This window comes from Apodemus sylvaticus, chromosome 9, assembly GCF_947179515.1.
Source record: "Apodemus sylvaticus chromosome 9, mApoSyl1.1, whole genome shotgun sequence".
Lineage (NCBI taxonomy): Eukaryota > Metazoa > Chordata > Mammalia > Rodentia > Muridae > Apodemus > Apodemus sylvaticus.
In genome coordinates, this window is record NC_067480.1 from 16,287,288 (window position 1) to 16,309,394 (window position 22,107).

Here is a 22,107-nt window from a genome sequence, read left to right on the forward strand (position 1 = left end):
AATGTAAAAACTCTAACTTTAGATTTTGGAGGCTGAGAAAATTTGCATTTTCATCAGCAAAAACATAAGAGGTTTTTCTCTTCAGTTCTTTACTGAAGTTAGTTTTTTGTGTCAACTGAAGCTCTTTTTAAGGGAAATTCTTGGGATAAATTTTTGATACTATAAAGCTTGAATGGATGAGTAGAGAAGTAGAAGTGTAAAGCCATATGGGCATTCATAAGTATACTTGTTTGGGCATATTCAGTTCAACTTTTTATATAGTTTTGCTTATGCAAGCATAAGAGAACATATCAAGCATTTATTTGTCTCTCCAGTGCCCATGGGTCTAAGTAGACTACAGTGTAAAAAAGACAAGAAGATACATTAATCATATCTGTACAAATTTGTAAATGTCACATATATTTTAAAAAAGGAAATAATTTAATTCCTTTCAATGAATATTAAAATATTTATACCTAATTATGCATCCTTGTCTGTTTTAAGATTCCTCAATAGCATGAACTCTGGTATGAACAAGCTCTTAAGAAGTCATTGAGTACTGAGAGTCACTGCGGTGGTTATTTTCTATACTCTTAAAGGGATTGAGATACTCCAAGGGCATTAATAATGCGAAATTTGGGCTTGTCTGGGAAGACACTTCCAGGGGTGTTTATTTGGAGAGGGAAGAGCAGCCCTGAATGTTGGCAGGATCATCCCACAGCTGAGTGCCCAGAAAGAATAAAAGGGGGGAAAGGAGGAAGTAGGCTGAGAACTACAATTTTGCTCACTCTGGTTTCTTGTCTGACTGGTGGATCAAGTCACCCCTGCAGTGGTACCTTCCCTCCATGGTGCATTCCATTTTCTCTAACCCTGAGCCTAAGGTAAACCTTCTGCTGTTAGGAATGCTGGGGGTCAGTTTGCTCCGTACTGACTAGATTTTGGTCCCATTGGTGTGAAAGTAAGTAGAGCAGTCAGGTATAAGAACTTTAGATAAATTTTCTTAGGAAATCTAATTAGTATGTCTAAAATGACTCAATAGATGGAACAATAATGGTTGATGTACTTTGATTTGCTATGTAACAACTATTAATAAAATGTGATGATCTGGTTATAATTCCATAGTCTTCCCAAAATGTAGTTACTATGCTTATTGATAAAGTATACTAAGGTTGGACTAAGATGAATCCTGCCTTAGGACAATATGGGAAATATCTCAACAGCTGTAAGTACACTGAAGTGAAACCATGAGTGAGATTGTTCTTATGTGAAGACTGACTCTCCTAGTGATTGGCAAACTATAACCATTCTCTGGGATATTCTCTATTTTAAGGCACAAGAGTTCTTTTTCAATCAGTTTCATTCATAAAGCTCTAGCTGATTTAAGAAACACATCACTCACCTATCCACCTAGAATGGTAATTTTCTATTGCATTAGGAAATAACTTTTAGTTTGTTTTTCATGGTTCTTCATTTTTCCCAAACTTTAAATTGTTCTCTTAATTTTAATTGATAGTTATCACATCTTCTTCTTAATGAAGAGAATTATTTCATCATTTTTTCAGCAATCTCCAATTTGAAATTATGTGTTAGCCAGAATATAATTGCGAATTTTAATTTACAGTAATCATTTTCATTCTAGTGAAAAGAGAAATATTTTATCATTTCTTTCACTAATCTGTAACCTACAATTATATGTCATCCAGAATGTAATTGCTTCTCAAATGAGGTAACATATTTCTTTTCCTTAAGAATCTGTTGATTTTCTTTCTGCTGTAACTGCAGAAGTGTGTAAGTAGAGATGCACAGAATTTTCATTGCATCAGTTGTACATAGACTTGATAGGTCATGTCAGCAGCCTCACTAAGATAGCCAATCGATCAGCATCCTCCTGCTGGTCCTGTGACTCTGGCACAAAACATTTTAGGTAGTGTTGAGGTCAATTTAGCACATAGACATTGTCTACTCTCCATAACAGTGAAGAGAAAACATCTCACAATTTATAATTACTTAAGTAACAAATTGATATTTAATAACTACAAAATATTGTGCTAAGCCAACCTAAATTCTCTACAAACTTACAAAATTTTTATTGATTTAGAAAGAAGAACCAGGGTATAAGCTGGAATTTGATGAAAATTTCCTTAATAATAAACCAATAATCATGCTGAGTGTCTCTCAGAAACCCTGACATATTTGGGATATTTCTGTTCTCAGAAATGACTACCATCAGTAAAGAAAAACAGTACAGAACAAACAAACAACATACAATCAACTGTGATAGAAAATGGGACAGTACAAAACTGTGAGAGAATGTCATAAAATCATGAAAAGTTATAATACACACACAAGTCTTTGATAATATAACAGTTATTTTAAGCATAATGAAAGATATTTATATTTCAGGATCGTTATGGACTGTAGAGTTTCATGATATTTAACAGATGTTATAGAAAGGTTTGGACTAAGTCTCTTCTCTGTTCTATGACATACTTAGAAATCGTACTTAGTAAGTTTCTTTATGTTTATCTGTTCCAGTGATAAAGCTAGAACATGGCACCTGAAATTCTTGTAAGGGCCTGAGTTGGTCATCTCATCTACCCAAATGATTTAGGACATTCTGCAAGGACCTGGGTTAATTGCCTCACCTATTCAGAAGATGCAGGAGATTCCATTTCACTCTTGACAGAAACCTGCCCCTGATCCTCATGAAGACCCCCCATACTGGGACCAATATCTCATCTTCCTCATTGGTTACTCCTTCCTCCTGACCTCAGAGACTATCCACCTGTCTTAGGCCCCTGTCTTAGGCACCTGTCTTAGGCCCCTGGAAGTGACAAATAAGTGGAGGGGACCGCATGAGTCCCTTGTTATGGTATACCACTTCCAGACAGTATGCAGCAAACTGACTTTGCAGCATTCCAGATTCTGAAGGAAGGCACAGAACACAACACTGTTTTATGCACATGAACATTTCTGAGAAAACAGAAGATCATCCCAATGGGGACATACATACCTTAGCAATACAATTTCCCATAATAGATTGTCCCAAGTCTTATATGACCAAAAATAAAATAATACTGTGGACAACATACTTATTTGTTATCTCAAGAAATAAAGCTAAAATTGCATAATGTTTTGGAGATGGCTCAGTAATAAAGTGCTTGCCATCCAAATATGGGGATGAAAGTTCAGATCCCAAGTTCCCATCAAAAGAAAATAAGAAGGCTAGAAATGAGAGAATATACACAAAGTCATGGGATGCTATGGCAAAGACAGGAAGATACTTGGGGATGACTGCAAATCAGTCTAGCCACATTACTGAGGTTCAGGTACAGTGAAAGTTCCTGTTTCAAAAACTAATTTGGCCTCCCTGTGCACATGTACACATATGTATATGTACAGGCACACATGAATATGTACAGACAAAACTACCTTTGTATAGATATAATTGCATTTGACATATGAAGGTCGTTATAAACAAAATGATTGATAAAATTAAATTGCTAATATAAAGATACAATAATTCAGCTTAAAGACACTGTGGATCTAGAAATGGATTAGAAAAGCTACTCCTTTATAAAGGAGTTTCAGAATTCATATCCACAGATACTGTGTTACCACTTCCCTAAGTAATTGTAGGATGTTTGCACAAATATGCTTTCCTCTCAGGAGTAAAATGTTTACACATTGTTAGTTCTTTTTTTTTTTTCTTGCTAGCTTTTTAATGATAAGGACAGCTACATAGAATGTAAACAAAATTGCTTTCATGGATAAAGCTAAAGTTGAATATTTGAATATCTTAATAACCATTTTCTTAGAATAAATTTTATAAGCAAAATTACTTCCTCAAAAGTTTGATTCCCTTTAAAGCTGTGAAAACAAATAGCTAAAGCATGTTCCTAGAAATTGTAGTGATTTTACGTTTCTTCTGAGTTGTACAGACAGCTGTTTCTGTAGACAATGGTGGACATTTTGGGCACATTCACTTGAATTTAGACAAAACGTTAAAAAGATAAGCAATGAATTATTTAAAAAGAGATAAAATAAATTTTACCATTGAAAGTAATAGACTGCACCTTAGGAAAAGGGAGGTGTTGAAGGGCATGTGATGCCTTCAGAAAAGACGCCGCAGGGAAAAGTCACACACCACAGACTACTGCTGCATTGATTCTGCATGGAAAGAGCAGTAACCCATGCTTTCCCCTTTGTTTGCATGGGAGTCCTTGATGTAAGCTGCTGCAAATTAGACAACGGTGAAGAAATTAAAGATGAGCTGTTTGCTTTCAAGCTGTGGAAATGTAGCTTTTGTAGTGGTCATTGTCTGCTTCTGTAGACACGAAGCAGGACTGGAGTCACACATATGGTGTGTTATGGCAAAGACGACAGTCATGTCTGTGCATTTAGTACATATGTGCATTTTGTGCAGGGCACATCACTTTTATGCTGGCTTGGTCTTTGCTTTAATTATTCACACCTCAGGGTTGAAGAGTAAGAATGCATTTGATTTGATTTGAAATCAATGGAGTCACCCTACTTTCTGACTTCTTTTTTTTTTATTTTTTTTTCGATATATTTTTTATTTACATTTCAAATGATTTCCCCTTTTCTAGCCCCCCACTCCCCGAAAATCCCGTAAGTCCCCTTCTCTCCCCCTGTCCTCCCACCCACCCCTTCCCACTTACCCGTTCTGGTTTTGCCGAATACTGCTTCACTGAGTCTTTCCAGAACAAGGGGCCACTCCTCCTTTCTTCTTGTACCTCATTTGATGTGTGGATTATGTTTTGGGTATTCCAATTTCCTAGGTTAATATCCACTTATTAGTGAGTGCATACCATGATTCACCTTTTGAGTCTGGGTTACCTTACTTAGTATGATGTTCTCTAGCTCCATCCATTTGCCTAAGAATTTCATGAATTCATTGTTTCTAATGGCTGAATTGTACTCCACTGTGTAGATATACCACATTTTTTGCATCCACTCTTCTGTTGAGGGATACCTGGGTTCTTTCCAGCATCTGGCAATTATAAATAGGGCTGCTATGAACATAGTAGAGCATGTATCCTTATTACATGGTGGGGAATCCTCTGGGTATATGCCCAGGAGTGGTATAGCAGGATCTTCTGGAAGTGAGGTGCCCAGTTTTCGGAGGAACCGCCAGACTGATTTCCAGAGTGGTTGTACCAATTTGCAACCCCACCAGCAATGGAGGAGTGTTCCTCTTTCTCCACACCCTCTCCAACACCTGCTGTCTCCTGAATTTTTAATCTTAGCCATTCTGACTGGTGTAAGATGAAATCTTAGGGTTGTTTTGATTTGCATTTCCCTAATGACTAATGAAGTTGAGCATTTTTTAAGATGCTTCTCTGCCATCCAAAGTTCTTCAGGTGAGAATTCTTTGTTTAATTCTGTACCCCATTTTTTAATAGGGTTGTTCGGTTTTCTGGAGTCTAACTTCTTGAGTTCTTTATATATATTGGATATTAGCCCTCTATCTGATGTAGGATTGGTGAAGATCTTTTCCCAATTTGTTGGTTGCCGATCTGTCCTCTTGATGGTGTCCTTTGCCTTACAGAAACTCTATAACCTTATGAGGTCCCATTTGTCAATTCTTGCTCTTAGAGCATACGCTATTGGTGTTCTGTTCAGAAACTTTCTCCCTGTACGGATGTCCTCAAGGGTCTTCCCCAGTTTCTTTTCTATTAGCTTCAGAGTGTCTGGCTTTATGTGGAGGTCCTTGATCCATTTGGATTTGAGCTTAGTACAAGGAGACAAGGATGGATCAATTCGCATTCTTCTGCATGCTGACCTCCAGTTGAACCAGCACCATTTGTTGAAAAGGCTATCTTTTTTCCATTGGATGTTTTCAGCCTCTTTGTCGAGGATCAAGTGGCCATAGGTGTGTGGGTTCATTTCTGGATCTTCAATCCTGTTCCATTGATCCTCCTGTCTGTCACTGTACCAATACCATGCAGTTTTTAACACTATTGCTCTGTAGTATTGCTTGAGGTCAGGGATACTGATTCCCCCAGATTTTCTTTTGTTGCTGAGAATAGTTTTAGCTATCCTGGGTTTTTTGTTGTTCCAGATGAATTTGATAATTGCTCTTTCTAACTCTGTGAAGAATTGAGTTGGGATTTTGATGGGTATTGCATTGAATCTGTATATTGCTTTAGGCAAAATGGCCATTTTAACTATATTGATTCTACCGATCCATGAGCATGGGAGGTTTTCCCATTTTTTGAGGTCTTCTTCCATTTCCTTCTTCAGAGTCTTGAAGTTCTTGTCGAACAGATCTTTCACATGTTTGGTAAGAGTCACCCCAAGATACTTTATCCTGTTTGAGGCTATTGTGAAGGGGGTCATTTCCCTAATTTCTTTCTCAGCCTGCTTATCCTTTGAGTATAGGAAGGCCACTGATTTGCTTGAGTTGATTTTATAACCTGCGACTTTGCTGAAGTTGTTTATCAGCTGTAGGAGCTCTCTAGTGGAGTTCTTTGGGCCACTTAGGTAGACGATCATGTCGTCTGCAAATAATGATAGTTTGACTTCTTCCTTTCCAATTTGTATCCCTTTGACCTCCTTATGTTGTCGAATTACCTGAGCTAGTACCTCAAGTACAATATTGAAAAGATAAGGAGAAAGGGGGCAGCCTTGTCTGGTCCCTGATTTCAGTGGGATTGCTTCAAGTTTCTCTCCATTTAGTTTGATGCTGGCTACCGGTTTGCTGTATATTGCTTTTACTATGTTTAGGTATGGGCCTTGAATTCCTGTTCTCTCCAAGACTTTAAGCATGAAAGGATGCTGAATTTTGTCAAATGCCTTTTCAGCATCCAATGAAATGACCATGTGGTTTTGTTCTTTGAGTTTGTTTATGTAGTGGATTGTATTGATGGATTTCCGTATATTGAACCAACCCTGCATTCCTGGGATAAAGCCTACTTGATCATGGTGGATGATCATTTTGATGTGTTCTTGGATTCGGTTGGCAAGAATTTTATTGAGTATTTTTGCATCGATGTTCATAAGGGAAATTGGTCTGAAGTTCTCTTTCTTTGTTGGATCTTTTTGTGGCTTTGGTATCAGCGTAATTGTGGCTTCGTAGAAGGAATTGGGTAGTGTTCCTTCTGTTTCTGTTTTGTGGAATAGTTTGAAGAGTATTGGTGTTAACTCTTCTTTGAAGGTCTGGTAGAATTCTGCACCGAAGCCATCTGGTCCTGTGCTTTTTTTGGTTGGAAGACTTTCTATGACTCCTTATATTTCTTTACGCATTATGGGACTGTTTAGATGGTCTAGTTGGTCCTGATTTAATTTTGGTATTTGGTATCTGTCAAGGAAATTGTCCATTTCCTCCAGATTCTCCTGTTGTGTTGAGTACAGGCTCTTGTAGTAGGATCTGATGATTTTTTGGATTTCCTCAATTTCCGTTGTTATATCTCCCTTTTCATTTCTAAGTTTGTTAATTTGGATACTTTCTCTGTGTCCTTTGGTCAGTCTGGCTAAGGGTTTATCTATCTTGTTGATTTTCTCAAAGAACCAGCTCCTGGTTTTGTTGATTTTTTGTATGGTTCTCTTTGTTTCTACTTGATTGATTTCGGCCCTGAGTTTGATGATTTCCTGCCTTCTACTCCTCCTGGGTGAAATAGCTTCGTTTTGTTCTAGGGCTTTCAGGTGTGTCATTAAGCTGGTAATGTATGCTCTCTCCATTTTCTTTTTGGAGGCACTCAGGGCTATGAGTTTTCCTCTTAGCACTGCTTTCATTGTGTCCCATAGATTTGGGTATGTTGTGTTTTCATTTTCATTATGTTCTAAAAAGTCTTTAATTTCTTTCTTTATTTCTTCTTTGACCAAGGTATCATTGAGTAGACTATTGTTCAGTTTCCACGTGTATGTGGGTTTTCTGTAGTTTCTGTTGCTATTGAAGACCACTTATACTCCATAGTGATCAGATAGGAGGCATGGGATTAATTCTATCTTCTTATATTTGTTGAGGTCTGTCTTGTGACCAATTATATGGTCGATTTTGGAGAAGGTACCATGAGGTGCTGAGAAAAAGGTATATTCTTTTGTTTTAGGATAGAATGTTCTATATATATCTGTTAAATCTAATTGGTCCAAAGCTTCAATTAGTTTCATTGTGTCCCTGTTTAGTTTCTGTTTTCCTGATCGGTCCATTGAGGAAAGTGCAGTGTTGAAGTCACCCACAATTGTGTTAGGTGCAATGTATGCTTTTAGTTTTAATAAAGTTTCTTTTACGAAAGAGGGTACCCTTGCATTTGGGGCATAGATGTTCAGGATTGACAGTTCTTCTTTTTGTATTTTTCCTTTGACCAGCAAGAAGTGTCCCTCAGGGTCCCTTTTGATGACTTTGGGTTGAAAGTCAATTTTATCTGATATTAAAATGGCTACTCCAGCTTGTTTCCTGAGACCATTTGCTTGTAAAATTGTCTTCCAGCCTTTTACTCTAAGGTAGTGTTTGTCTTTGACCCTGAGGTGTGTTTCCTGTAAGCAGCAAAATATAGGGTCCTGTTTACATATCCAGTCAGTTAGTCTGTGTCTTTTTATTGGGGCATTAAGTCCATTGATGTTAAGAGATATTAAGGAATAGTGATTGTTACTTCCTATCATTTTTGACGTTATTTTTTAAATTTGAATGCTTATCTTCTTTTGGGATTGATGAAAGGTTACTATCTTGCTTTTTCCAGGGTGAAGTTTCCCTCCTTGTATTGCTGTTGTCCTCCTGTTATCTTTTTAGGGCCGGGTTTGTGGATAGATATTGGGTAAACTTGGTTTTGTCATGAAATATCTTAGTTTCTCCATCTATGGTGATTGAGAGTTTTGCTGGATATAGTAGTCTTGGTTGGCATTTGTGTTCTCTTAGAGTCTGCATGAGATCTGCCCAGGACCTTCTAGCCTTCATAGTCTCAGGTGAAAAGTCTGCTGTGATTCTGATAGGTCTTCCTTTATATGTTACTTGGCCTTTTTCTCTTACTGCCTTTAGTATTCTTTCTTTGTTTAGAACATTTGGTGTTTTGATTATTATGTGACTGGAAGTATTTCTGTTCTCGTCCAGTCTGTTTGGAGTTCTGTAGGCTTCTTGTATATTCATGGGCATCTCTCTCTTTAGGTTAGGGAAGTTTTCTTCCATAATTTTATTGAAGATATTTGCTGGCCCTTTAAGTTGTAAATCTTCACTCTCATCTATGCCTATAATCCTTAGGTTTGGTCTTCTCATTGTGTCCTGGATTTCCTGGATATTTTGGGTTACAAGCTTTTTGCATTTTGCATTTTCTTTAACTGTTGAGTCCATGGTTTCTATGGAATCTTCAGCATCTGAGATTCTTTCTTCTATCTCTTGTATTCTGTTGTTGATATTTGCATCTCTGTCCCCTGATTTCTTCCCAAGGCTTTCTATCTCCAAAGTTGTCTCCCTTTGAGTTTTCTTAGTTGTTTCTACTTCTGATTTTAGATCCTGGATGGTTTTGCTTAGCTCCTTCACTTGCATGTTTGTGTTTTCCTGGAATTCTTTACGAGATTTTTGTGTTTCCTTTTTCATGACCTCAGCCTGTTGACCAAAGTTCTCCTGCATTTCTTTAAGTGTTTTTTGCGTTTCCTCCTTGTTGGCTCTTGTATTCTCCTGGATTTCTTTCAATGATTTTTGTGTTTCCCTTGCAAGGGCTTCTAACTTTTGATCCATTTTCTCCTGAATTTCTTTAAGTATGTCCTTCATGTGTTCCTCTACCAGCATCATGACCAGTGATTTTAAATCCAAATCTTGTTTTACTGGTGTGATGGGGTATCCAGGACATGTTGGTAGAGGAGAATTGGGTTCAGATGTTGCCATATTGCCTTGATTTCTGTTAGTGACGTTCCTGCGTTTGCCTTTTGCCATCTAGTTCTCACTGGTGTTAGTTTGTCTTGTCAGTGCTGGACTCACCAGTGTAAGCTGCCCCTTCCCAGTTGGCCTCTGGTGCACAGCTTACTTCCTGCACTGCTTGTAGACAGGGTGCTGCTGCCCAGGCTGTTCAGATCCCAAAGCAGGCACCCGAAGGTTCCCGCTGGGGCCCGCTGGATTCACTGGAGCACACTGACTTCTCCCAGCTGGCCTCCCGGAAGCCCAGCTAGCCACTTGCAGGACTTGGAGATGTGGTGCTGCCGCCCAGGCTGCTCTGGATCCGGAAGCGGAGGGAGTAGAGCTGAGGGCTTCTGCCTGAGGCCTTGCCCCAGATTGTGTCTGTGGACCAGATGGAGCCTGTGTGCACCCCCAGGGAGTGCCGACGGTGTATGCTGCTGTGATCTCCCCTGTGTTCCGCTCACTCCGCTGGGCAGCCGATCCGCCAACCGGGCTGTCGCACACAAGGTTAGCCTGGCCGCCCAGTCCCTGAGTCCAGGCAAAAGCCTGGGAGGCCAAGGTCTGAGCAAAGTTCCCCTAGGTCTATGACTGTTAATTGGGTCTGCCAGGTGACTAGGATGGCGGGCGTGCGCGCCCGCGCTCCCTGAAAGCGCCGGGAGAGTCTGCTGTGCTAACAATCCCCTGGGCGGGTTGACTCACAGATGGCCCACCAAGCTGCCCAGTCCTTGGGGTCAGTCCTGTGCCTTTTGGGGCCTAGACCCTCGCTTTGTTAGCCTCAGGCTATGCCTGTTACAGGTCTGCCCACCAGAGCTCTCTGTCGTCCTGCAGGCAAAATGGCGGCGGTGCGCGCGCAGGCCTGGGCAAAAAACCCCCTGGCTGGGTTGGCACCCCAATGGCCCCCCGACCTGCCCAGGGCCTGGGTGCAGGCCAACGCCCGTCGGGCTCAGACCACCGCGGTGTTGGCCTCGGATTATGTTTGTGTACCTCAGTCTGTCCGATCCCCGGAGTCCGGAACCAAGATGGATGCACCTCTCCTGACTGGTGGGAGGCTGAGTTCTCACTTTCTGACTTCTATTGAAATAGGAAAAGCAGTGTGCAACGTGAGATATTAAAAATACAGAGATTAAAAGTTCAAAAGACGAGTGGCTGGTCCAGCTGAAGGGCCATCAGCAGTGGAACCAAGGCGACACAGGGTCCAGTTAGGCCCTGCGCCCACGACCACTGACTTTCGCCGACTAGCCGGGCTGCAAGCAGCTGCGGTTTTGCGGTGCCTTTCGCTGCACTGAAGCCACTTCAGAACTCGGCCTCCCGCCAGTCAGGAGAGGCTCACCTCCATCTTGGTTTCGGACTCCAGAGACATCGGACAGACTGAGATCAGCCTGGGCGGTGGCACCACATCTCCAGGTCCTGCAAGAGGCTAGAGGGGCTTCCGGGCGGCCAGCTGGGAGAAGTCGGTGTGCTCCGGTGAATCCAGAGGGCCCCAGTGGGAGCCTTCGGGTGCCTGCTTCGGGATCTGAACAGCCTGGGCAGCAGCACCCTGTCTACAGGCAGTGCAGGAGGTAAGCTGTGCACCAGAGGCCAACTGGGAAGGGGAAGCTTGGACTGGTGAGTCCAGCACTGACAAGACAAACTAACACCAGTGAGAACTAGATGGCAAAAGGCAAACGCAGGAACGTCACTAACAAAAATCAAGGCAATATGGCAACATCTGAACCCAATTCTCCTCTACCAACATGTCCTGGATACCCCATCACACCAGAAAAACAAGATTTGGATTTAAAATCACTGGTCATGATGCTGGTACAGGAACACATGAAGGACATACTTAAAGAAATTCAGGAGAAAATGGATCAAAAGTTAGAAGCCCTTGCAAGGGAAACACAAAAATCATTGAAAGAAATCCAGGAGAATACAAAAGCCAACAAGGAGGAAACTCAAAAAACATTTAAAGAAATACAGGAGAACTTTGGTCAACAGGCTGAGGTCATGAAAAAGGAAACACAAAAATCTCTTAAAGAATTACAGGAAAGCACAAACAAGCAAGTGAAGGAGCTAAGCAAAACCATCCAGGATCTAAAATCAGAAGTAGAAACAACTAAGAAAACTCAAAGGGAGACAACTTTGGAGATAGAAAGCCTTGGGAAGAAATCAGGGGACAGAGATGCAAATATCAACAACAGAATACAAGAGATAGAAGAAAGAATCTCAGATGCTGAAGATTCCATAGAAACCATGGACTCAACAGTTAAAGAAAATGCAAAATGCAAAACGCTTGTAATCCAAAATATCCAGGAAATCCAGGACACAATGAGAAGACCAAACCTAAGGATTATAGGCATAGATGAGAGTGAAGATTTACAACTTAAAGGGCCAGCAAATATCTTCAATAAAATTATGGAAGAAAACTTCCCTAACCTAAAGAGAGAGATGCCCATGAATATACAAGAAGCCTACAGAACTCCAAACAGACTGGACGAGAACAGAAATACTTCCAGTCACATAATAATCAAAACACCAAATGTTCTAAACAAAGAAAGAATACTAAAGGCAGTAAGAGAACAAGGCCAAGTAACATATAAAGGAAGACCTATCAGAATCACAGCAGATTTTGACCTGAGACTTTGAAGGCTAGAAGGTCCTGGGCAGATCTCATGCAGACTCTAAGAGAACACAAATGCCAACCAAGACTACTATATCCAGCAAAACTCTCAATCATCATAGATGGAGAAACTAAGATATTTCATGACAAAACCAAGTTTACCCAATATCTATCCACAAACCCGGCCCTAAAAAGGATAATAGGAGGACAACACCAATACAAGGAGGGAAACTTCACCCTGGAAAAAGCAAGATAGTAACCTTTCATCAAACCCAAAAGAAGTTAAGCAATCAAATTTAAAAAATAACGTCAAAAATGATAGGAAGTAACAATCACTATTCCTTAACATCAATGGACTTAATGCCCCAATAAAAATACTCAGAGTATCTGACTGGATACACAAACAGGACCCTACATTTTGCTGCTTACAGGAAACACACCTAAGGGTCAAAGACAAACACTACCTTAGAGTAAAAGGCTGGAAGACAATTTTACAAGAAAATGGTCTCAGGAAACAGGCTGGAGTAGCCATTTTAATATCAGATAAAATTGACTTTCAACCCAAAGTCATCAAAAGAGACTCTGAGGGACACTTCTTGCTGGTCAAAGGAAAAATACAACAGGAAGAACTCTCAATCCTGAACATCTATGCTCCAAATGCAAGGGCACCCTCTTTCGTAAAAGAAACTTTATTAAAACTCAAAGCACACATTGCACCTAACACAATAATTGTGGGTGACTTCAACACCGCACTTTCCTCAATGGACCAATCAGGAAAACAGAAACTAAACAGGGACACAATGAAACAAATTGAAGCTTTGGACCAATTAGATTTCACAGATATATAGAGAACATTCTATCCTAAAACAAAAGAATATACCTTTTTCTCAGCACCTTATGGTACCTTTTCCAAAATGGACCATAAAATTGGTCACAAGACAGACCTCAACAAATATAAGATCGAACTAATCCCATGCCTCCTATCAGATCACTATGGAGTAAAACTGGTCTTCAATGGCAACAAAAACAACAGAAAACCCGCATACACGTGGAAACTGAACAATATTCTACTCAATGATACCTTGGTCAAGGAAGAAATAAAGAAAGAAATTAAAGATTTTTTAGAACACTATGAAAATGAAAACACAACATACCCAAATCTATGGGACACAATGAAAGCAGTGCTAAGAGGAAAACTCATAGCCCTGAGTGACTCCAAAAAGAAAATGGAGAGAGCATACACTACCAGCTTAATGACACACCTGAAAGCCCTGGAACAAAAAGAAGCTATTTCACCCAGGAGGAGTAGAAGGCAGGAAATCATCAAACTCAGGGCAGAAATCCATTAAGGAGAAATAAAGAGAATCATACAAAAAATCAACAAAACCAGAGCTGGTTCTTTGAGAAAATCAACAAGATAGATAAACCCTTAGCCAGACTGACCAAAGGGCACAGAGAAAGTATCCAAATTAACAAACTTAGAAATGAAAAGGGAGATATAACAACGGAAACTGAGGAAATCCAAAAAATCATCAGATCCTACTACAAGAGCCTGTACTCAACACAACTGGAGAATCTGGAGGAAATGGACAATTTCCTTGACAGATACCTAATACAAAAATTAAATCAGGACCAACTAGACCATCTAAAAAGTCCCATAATGCCTAAAGAAATAGAAGGAGTCATAGAAAATCTTCTAGCCAAAAAAGGCACATGACCAGATGGTTTCAGTGCAGAATTCTATGAGACCTTAAAAGAAGAGTTAACACCAATACTCTTCAAACTATTACACAAAATAGAAACAGAAGGAACACTACCCAATTACTTCTACGAAGCCACAATTACGCTGATAACAAAGCCACACAAAGATCCAACAAAGAAAGAGAACTTCAGACCAATTTCTCTTATGAACATCGATGCAAAAATACTCAATAAAATTCTTGCCAAACTAATCCAAGAACACATCAAAACGATCATCTACCATGATCATGTAGGCTTTATACTGGGAATGCAGGGTTGGTTCAATATACGGAAATCCATCAATGCAATCCACTGCATAAACAAACTCAAAGAACAAAACCACATGGTCATTTCATTGGATGCTGAAAGAGCATTTGACAAAATTCAGCATCCTTTCATGCTTAAAGTCTTGGAGAGAACAGGAATTCAAGGCCCATACCTAAACATAGTAAAAGCAATATACAGCAAACCGGTAGCCAGCATCAAACTAAATGGAGAGAAACTTGAAGCAATCCCACTGAAATCAGGGACCAGACAAGGCTGCTCCCTTTCTCCTTATCTTTTCAATATTGTACTTGAGGTACTAGCTCGGGCAATTCGACAACATAAGGATGTCAAAGGGATACAAATTGGAAAGGAAGAAGTCAAACTATCATTATTTGCAGACGACATGATACTCTACCTAAGTGACCCAAACAACTCCACTAGAGAGCTCCTACAGCCGATAAACAACTTCAGCAAAGTGGCAGTCTATAAAATCAACACAAGCAAATCAGTGGCCTTCCTATACTCAAAGGATAAGCAGGCTGAGAAAGAAATTAGGGGAATGACCCCCTTCACAATAGCCACAAACAGTATAAAGTATCTTGGGGTGACTCTTACCAAACATGTGAAAGATCTGTATGACAAGAACTTCAAGACTCTGAAGAAGGAAATGGAAGAAGACCTCAATAAATGGGAAAACCTCCCATGCTCATGGATCGGTAGAATCAATATAGTTAAAATGGCCATTTTGCCAAAAGCAATATACAGATTCAATGCAATACCCATCAAAATCCCAACTCAATTCTTCACAGAGTTAGAAAGAGCAATTATCAAATTCATCTGGAACAACAAAAAACCCAGGATAGCTAAAACTATTCTCAGCAACAAAAGAAAATCTGGGGGAATCAGTATCCCTTACCTCAACCAATACTACAGAGCAATAGTGTTAAAAACAGCATGGTATTGGTACAGTGACAGGCAGGAGGATCAATGGAACAGGATTGAAGATCCAGAAATGAGCCCAACTGGAGGTCAGCATGTAGAAGAATGCGAATTGATCCATCCTTGTCTCCTTGTACTACGCTCAAATCCAATGGATCAATTCCCATTCTTCTGCATGCTGACCACCAGTTGAACCAGCACCATTTGTTGAAAAGGCTATCTTTTTTCCATTGGATGTTTTCAGCCTCTTTGTCGAGGATCAAGTGGCCATAGGTGTGTGGGTTCATTTCTGGATCTTCAATCCTGTTTCATTGATCCTCCTGCCTGTCACTGTACCAGATGAATTTGATAATAGCTCTTTCAAACTCTGTGAAGAATTGAGTTGGGATTTTGATGGGTATTGCATTGAATCTGTATATTGCTTTTGGCAAAATGGCCATTTTAACTATATTGATTCTACCGATCCATGAGCATGGGAGGTTTTCCCATTTTTTGAGGTCCTCTTCCATTTCCTTCTTCAGAGTCTTGAAGTTCTTGTCATACAGATCTTTCACATGTTTGGTAAGAGTCACCCCAAGATACTTTATACTGTTTGTGGCTATTGTGAAGGGGGTCACTCCCCTAATTTCTTTCTCAGCCTGCTTATCCTTTGAGTATAGGAAGGCTACTGATTTGCTTGAGTTGATTTTATAACCTGCCACTTTGCTGAAGTTGTTTATCAGCTATAGGAGTTTTCTAGTGGAGTTTTTTGGGTCACTTAGGTAGACTATCATGTCATCTACAAATAATGATAGTTTGACTTCTTCCTTTCCAATTTGTATCCCTTTGACATCCTTATGTTGTCGAATTGCCCGAGCTAGTACCTCAAGTACAATATTGAAAAGATAGGGAGAAAGGGAGCAGCCTTGTCTGGTCCCTGATTTCAGTGGGATTGCTTCAAGTTTCTCTCCATTTAGTTTGATGCTGGCTACCGGTTTGCTGTATATTGCTTTTACTATGTTTAGGTATGGGCCTTGAATTCCTGTTCTCTCCAAGACTTTATGCATGAAAAAATGCTGAATTTTGTCAAATGCTTTTTCATCATCCAATGAAATGACCATGTGGTTTTTTTTTTTTTTTTGAGTTTGTTTATGTAGTGGATTGCATTGATGGATTTCCGTATATTGAACCAACCCTGCATTCCCGGGATAAAGCCTACTTGATCATGGTGGATGATCGTTTTGATGTGTTCTTGGATTAGTTTGGCAAGAATTTTATTGAGTATTTTTGCATCGATGTTCATAAGGGAAATTGGTCTGAAGTTCTCTTTCTTTGTTGGATCGTTGTGTGGTTTTTGTATCAGCGTAATTGTGGCTTCATAGAAGGAATTGGGTAGTGTTCCTTCTGTTTCTATTTTGTGTAATAGTTTGAAGAGTATTGGTGTTTGGTCTTCTTTGAAGCTCTGATAGAATTCTGCACTGAAGCCATCTGGTCCTGTGCTTTTCTTGGTTGGAAGATTTTCTATGACTCCTTCTATTTCTTTAGGCATTATGGAACTGTTTAGATGGTCTAGTTGGTCCTGATTTAATTTTGGTATTTGGTATCTGACAAGGAAATTGTCCATTTCCTCCAGATTCTCCAGTTGTGTTGAGTACAGGCTCTTCTAGTAGGATCTGATGATTTTTTGGATTTCCTCAGTTTCCATTGTTATATCTCCCTTTACATTTCTAAGTTTGTTAATTTGGATACTTTCTCTGTGCCCTTTGGTCAGTCTGGCTAAGGGTTTATCTATCTTGTTGATTTTCTCAAAGAACCAGCTCCTGGTTTTGTTGATTCTTTGTATGGTTTTCTTTGTTTCTACTTGATTGATTTCAGCCCTGGGTTTGATGATTTCCTGCCTTCTACTCCTCCTGGGTGAAATAGCTTCGTTTTGTTCCAGGGCTTTCAGGTGTGTCATTAAGCTGGTAATGTATGCTCTCTCCATTTTCTATTTGGAGGCACTCAGGGCTATGAGTTTTCCTCTTAGCACTGCTTTCATTGTGTCCCATAGATTTGGGTATGTTGTGTCTTCATTTTCATTGTGTTCTAAAAAGTCTTTAATTTCTTTCTTTATTTCTTCCTTGACCAAGGTGTCATTGAGCAGAATATTGTTCAGGTTCCATGTGTATGTGGGTTTTCTATTGTTTTTGTTGCTATTGAAGACCACTTTTACTCCATAGTGATCTGATAGGAGGCATGGGATTAGTTCGATCTTCTTATATTTGTTGAGGTCTGTCTTGTGACCAATTATATGGTCGAATTTGGAGAAGGTACCATGAGGTGCTGAGAAAAAGGTATATTCTTTTGCTTTAGGATAGAATGTTCTCTATATATCTGTGAAATCTAATTGGTCCAAAGCTTCAATTAGTTTCATTGTGTCCCTGTTTAGTTTCTGTTTTCCTGATCGGTCCATTGTGGAAAATGCAGTGTTGAAGTCACCCACAATTATTGTGTTAGGTGCAATGTGTGCTTTGAGCTTTAATAAAGTTTCTTTTACCAAAGAGGGTGCCCTTGCATTTGGAGCATAGATGTTCAGGATTGAGAGTTCTTCCTGTTGTATTTTTCCTTTGACCTGCAAGAAGAGTTCCTCAGAGTCTCTTTTGATGACTTTGGGTTGAAAGTCAATTTTATCTGATATTAGAATGGCTACTCCATCTTGTTTCTTGAGACCAGTTGCTTGTAAAATTGTCTTCCAGCCTTTTACTCTAAGGTAGTGTTTGTTTTTCACACTGAGGTGTGTTTCCTGTATGCAGCAAAATGTAGGGTCCTGTTTCCTTATCCAGTCGGTTAGTTTATGTCTTTTTATTGGGGCATTGAGCCCACTGATGTTAAGAGATATTAAGGAATAGGGATTATTCCTTCCTGTCATTTTTGATGTTATTTTTTAAATTTGATTTGTTACCTTCTTTTGGGTTTGATGAAAGAAGGTTACTATCTTGCTTTTTCCAGGGTGAAGTTTCCCTCCTTGTATTGGTGTTTTCCTCCTATTATCCTTTGTAGGGCTGGGTTTGTGGATAGATATAGGGTAAACTTGGTTTTGTCATGGAATATCAAGTTTCTCCATCTATGGTGATTGAGAGTTTTGCTGGATATAGTAGTTTTGGCTGGCATTTGTGTTCTCTTAGATTCTGCATGGGATCTGCTCAGGATCTCCTAGCCTTCATAGTCTCAGGTGAAAAGTCTGCTGTGATTCTGATAGGTCTTCCTTTATATGTTACTTGGCCTTTTTCTCTTACTGCCTTTAATATTCTTTCTTTGTTTAGTACATTTGGTGTTTTGATTATTATGTGACGGGAAGTATTTCTGTTCTGGTCCAGTCTGTTTGGAGTTCTGTAGGCTTCTTGTATATTCATGGGCATCTCTCTCTTTAGGTTAGGGAAGTTTTCTTCCATAATTTTATTGAAAATATTTGCTGGCCCTTTAAGTTGCAAATCTTCACTCTCATCTATGCCTATAATCCTTAGATTTGGTCTTCTCATTGTGTCCTGGATTTCCTGGATATTTTGGTTACAAGCTTTTTGCATTTTGCATTTTCTTTAACTGTTGAGTCCATGGTTTCTATGGTATCTTCAGCATCTGAGATTCTCTTGTATCTCTTGTATTCTGTTGTTGATATTTGCATCTATGTCCCCTGATTTCTTCCCAAGGCTTTCTATCTCCAAAGTTGTCTCCCTTTGAGTTTTCTTAGTTGTTTCTACTTCTGATTTTAGATCCTGGATGGTTTTGCTTAGCTCCTTCACTTGCTTGTTTGTGCTTTCCTGTAATTCTTTAAGAGATTTTTGTGTTTCCTCTTTCATGACCTCAGCCTGTTGACCAAAGTTCTCCTGTATTTCTTTAAGTGTTTTTTGCGTTTCCTCATTATTGGCTTTTGTATTCTCCTGAATTTCTTTCAATGATTTTTGTGTTTCCCTTGCAAGGGCTTCTAACAGTTGATCCATTTTCTCCTGAATGTCCTTCATGTGTTCCTGTACCAGCATCATGACCAGTGATTTTAAATCCAAATCTTGTTTTACTGGTGTGATGGGGTATCCAGGACATGTTGGTAGAGGAGAATTGGGTTCAGATGTTGCCATATTGCCTTGATTTCTGTTAGTGACGTTCCTGCGTTTGCCTTTTGCCATCTAGTTCTCACTGGTGTTAGTTGGTCTTGTCAATGCTGGACTCACCAGTGCAAGCTGCCTCTTCCCAGGTGGCCTCTGGTGCACAGCTTACCTCCTGCACTGCCTGTAGACAGGGTGCTGTTGCCCAGGCTGTTCAGATCCCAAAGCAGGCACCTGAAGGCTCTTGCTGGGGCCTGCTGGATTCACTGGAGCACACCGACTTCTCCCAGCTGGCTGCCTGGAAGCCCCTCTTGCCTCTTGCAGTACCTGGAGATGTGGTGTTGCCGCCCAGGCTGATCTGGATCCGGAAGCGGAGAGGTCTGAGGGCTACCGTCAGAGGCCTCTGGACTGGAGCCTAAGCTCTGTGTCACAGGAGCCCCCAGTTCTTGGTGGTATTGGAAAGTGGTACAAATATTAAGAAGTGGCCTAGTGGAAGATATTCAGGATATTATGGTGTTGAAGGAGACGTGGGACTTGAACACCGTTCCCTTTTTCTCTCTCTAGGATGATTTTGAACTCCTTACCCTCTGGCACTTTCTGTCCTGGGGTTTATTGGCTTGGGCCACCCTCCCAGTCGTTGTGGTACGCAGGTCTGGTCTAAGCATCATGCACACTGTGCAAGCATGCTTGGACCTGAAATACATTTCTATCCCTCATCCTTTGCTGTATGCCTCCCGAAAAGGAGGTAAGCAAACAGTGTGGTGACACTTCCACCATGTGTGTCACCACCGAGTGCAAGAATGGAGCTAATGATGGACATCTCCCAAACTGAGCACAAACTGACCATTTTCACATTATTATTTATTTGCCTTTGATACAGTATTAGTTACAATGACAGAAATTCAGCATTCAAACTAGAGTAAAAATAAATTACCCCCTAAGCTAGTTTCAGCCAGTTAACCAAAGTGACCTAATATAGATTAAGAAGAGCGTTTCATAAGCACTGGGGATAGACTTAAGCCTGTCTCCCTGGTTGAAAACACTAGTCTGTGTGTTCTAAATCAGCATCAGTAGCCTATGTTTAACATAGAATGTGGTGGCTACACATGCCACGCCACACATTCTCATCTTGGAGATTTTCAGTAGTCCAAGTCTGGGATTCCGTGTGCGTGATGTATGTATGATTTTTCTAAATACTTGTTTCCATAAATGATTGTCAAGAGTTTGATTATTTTGTTCATAGGTGATTTGTTTTTACTTTATTTTCTACGTAATTTTTAGAACTTCTTGAGTAGCGGATCTATGATTTTCATAACATCTAGGCAGTTCAACATGTATTTCTGGAAGGTTTTTCTTTGCTTCTGTATCTTTGGCTTCAAGGACCATGCTCATATGTGTATTAACCCTGCTCAATATCATTGCACAGCTCACAGATGCTCCTTATATCAACCATTTTTCTCTCTCTTCACTTTGAATGAGTTCTATTGTTCTTTTTTGTTTCACTTTTGCAACATTTAAACTCCTATTATTCTTTCTAGTTAAGTTCCCTTTTAATTTTAGAAACCATGTTTGCACATCCAGATTCTGTTTACTCCTCTCAAAATATTCTCTACTTATAATCTCTTTGGGTTGTTTTGACTTATATGTTTGAAAAGAGTCATGATACCAATTTTAAAATGTTGGCTCTCCACTTTCATTCTTTGGTGTATGGGTTTTTATTCAGTGATTACATTTTTTGGGTATCAGTAAGTATTTTCTTTCCAAAAAATCTAGTAATTTTTATTGTGTGGTGGATAATGATTTTTTCCATGGGTAAATAGCTGGATTTTATTGTTTTCCTTCGAAGAAAGTTTTGTTGAGGAGACAGTATTGCAGTGCTAATGGATCAAACCCAGGGTCTTTTGCAAACAATTAGTATTTAATTATGGAGGGACTTCCCCAGTTCATGTTTTTGAGAGGAATAACTATGTAGACCCAAATTCATAATCTCTTTGATTTTGCTTACAGAGTACTGGGTCTGAGATTTTGTTTTTTTAAATAGAGTTCCACTTAATACACTCATATTTTGTTCTTGAATTAACTTTGTCCTAAAGCAATTCAGCCTACCACAAACTATTGAGTCCTTGGGTTTTTGATGAATATTCTGAGTGCCCTCCTGAATCATTGACTTGAGCACTGGTTGCTATTTCGTACATATATCAGATTTTGAGTATAATTTTTTTTTCTGGAACTCTGCCCTATTGCTCCTGCTCCTTCCATCACTAATCTTTGTTCTTTTTTCCTATGTAGTTCTACAGCTCAGAATGTCTGTTTGAAAGACAGAGAAGTTATAATACTAAACTTCTTTGTTTCCCCTTAGAAATAACATTTTTTAAATCTTGGGTCCAATATCTGCACTTGATCTTTGTCAAAAGGCCAAGAAGCGATTGGGTCCAATATCTGAAAGTCATTTAATATATTTTAAAACTATATTATGCTACCTTCTGTAAGAAAGGTAATAAAAGTTTTATTATGAGGCCAGATATATACATCTCAACCCAATCACTTCTTTGTGTCTCTGGTTGAATGCTTTTAATATTTATTTACGTTTTGTAGATAGTCATCATGCAGTTCTTCAAATTATGGCCTAGCATTATGAAATCCTACAGTTGAGAATTTTATCTGTTTAATCATTA

The 22,107-nt window shown here is 39.5% G+C and overlaps 1 protein-coding gene across 1 annotated transcript in view; it reads left to right on the plus strand.

Annotated features, from left to right (window-relative positions):
- The window catches only part of LOC127692775 (solute carrier organic anion transporter family member 6C1-like), a 149,529-nt gene extending 128,802 nt beyond the window's left edge, over nt 1–20,727 (plus strand). The window contains exons 15-16 of the mRNA XM_052193371.1: nt 19,997–20,177; nt 20,714–20,727. Of these exons, the coding sequence (XP_052049331.1) occupies nt 19,997–20,177; nt 20,714–20,727 (195 nt within the window). The remainder of the gene's footprint in view (nt 1–19,996; nt 20,178–20,713) is intronic.
- The last annotated feature ends 1,380 nt before the right edge of the window (nt 20,728–22,107 follow it).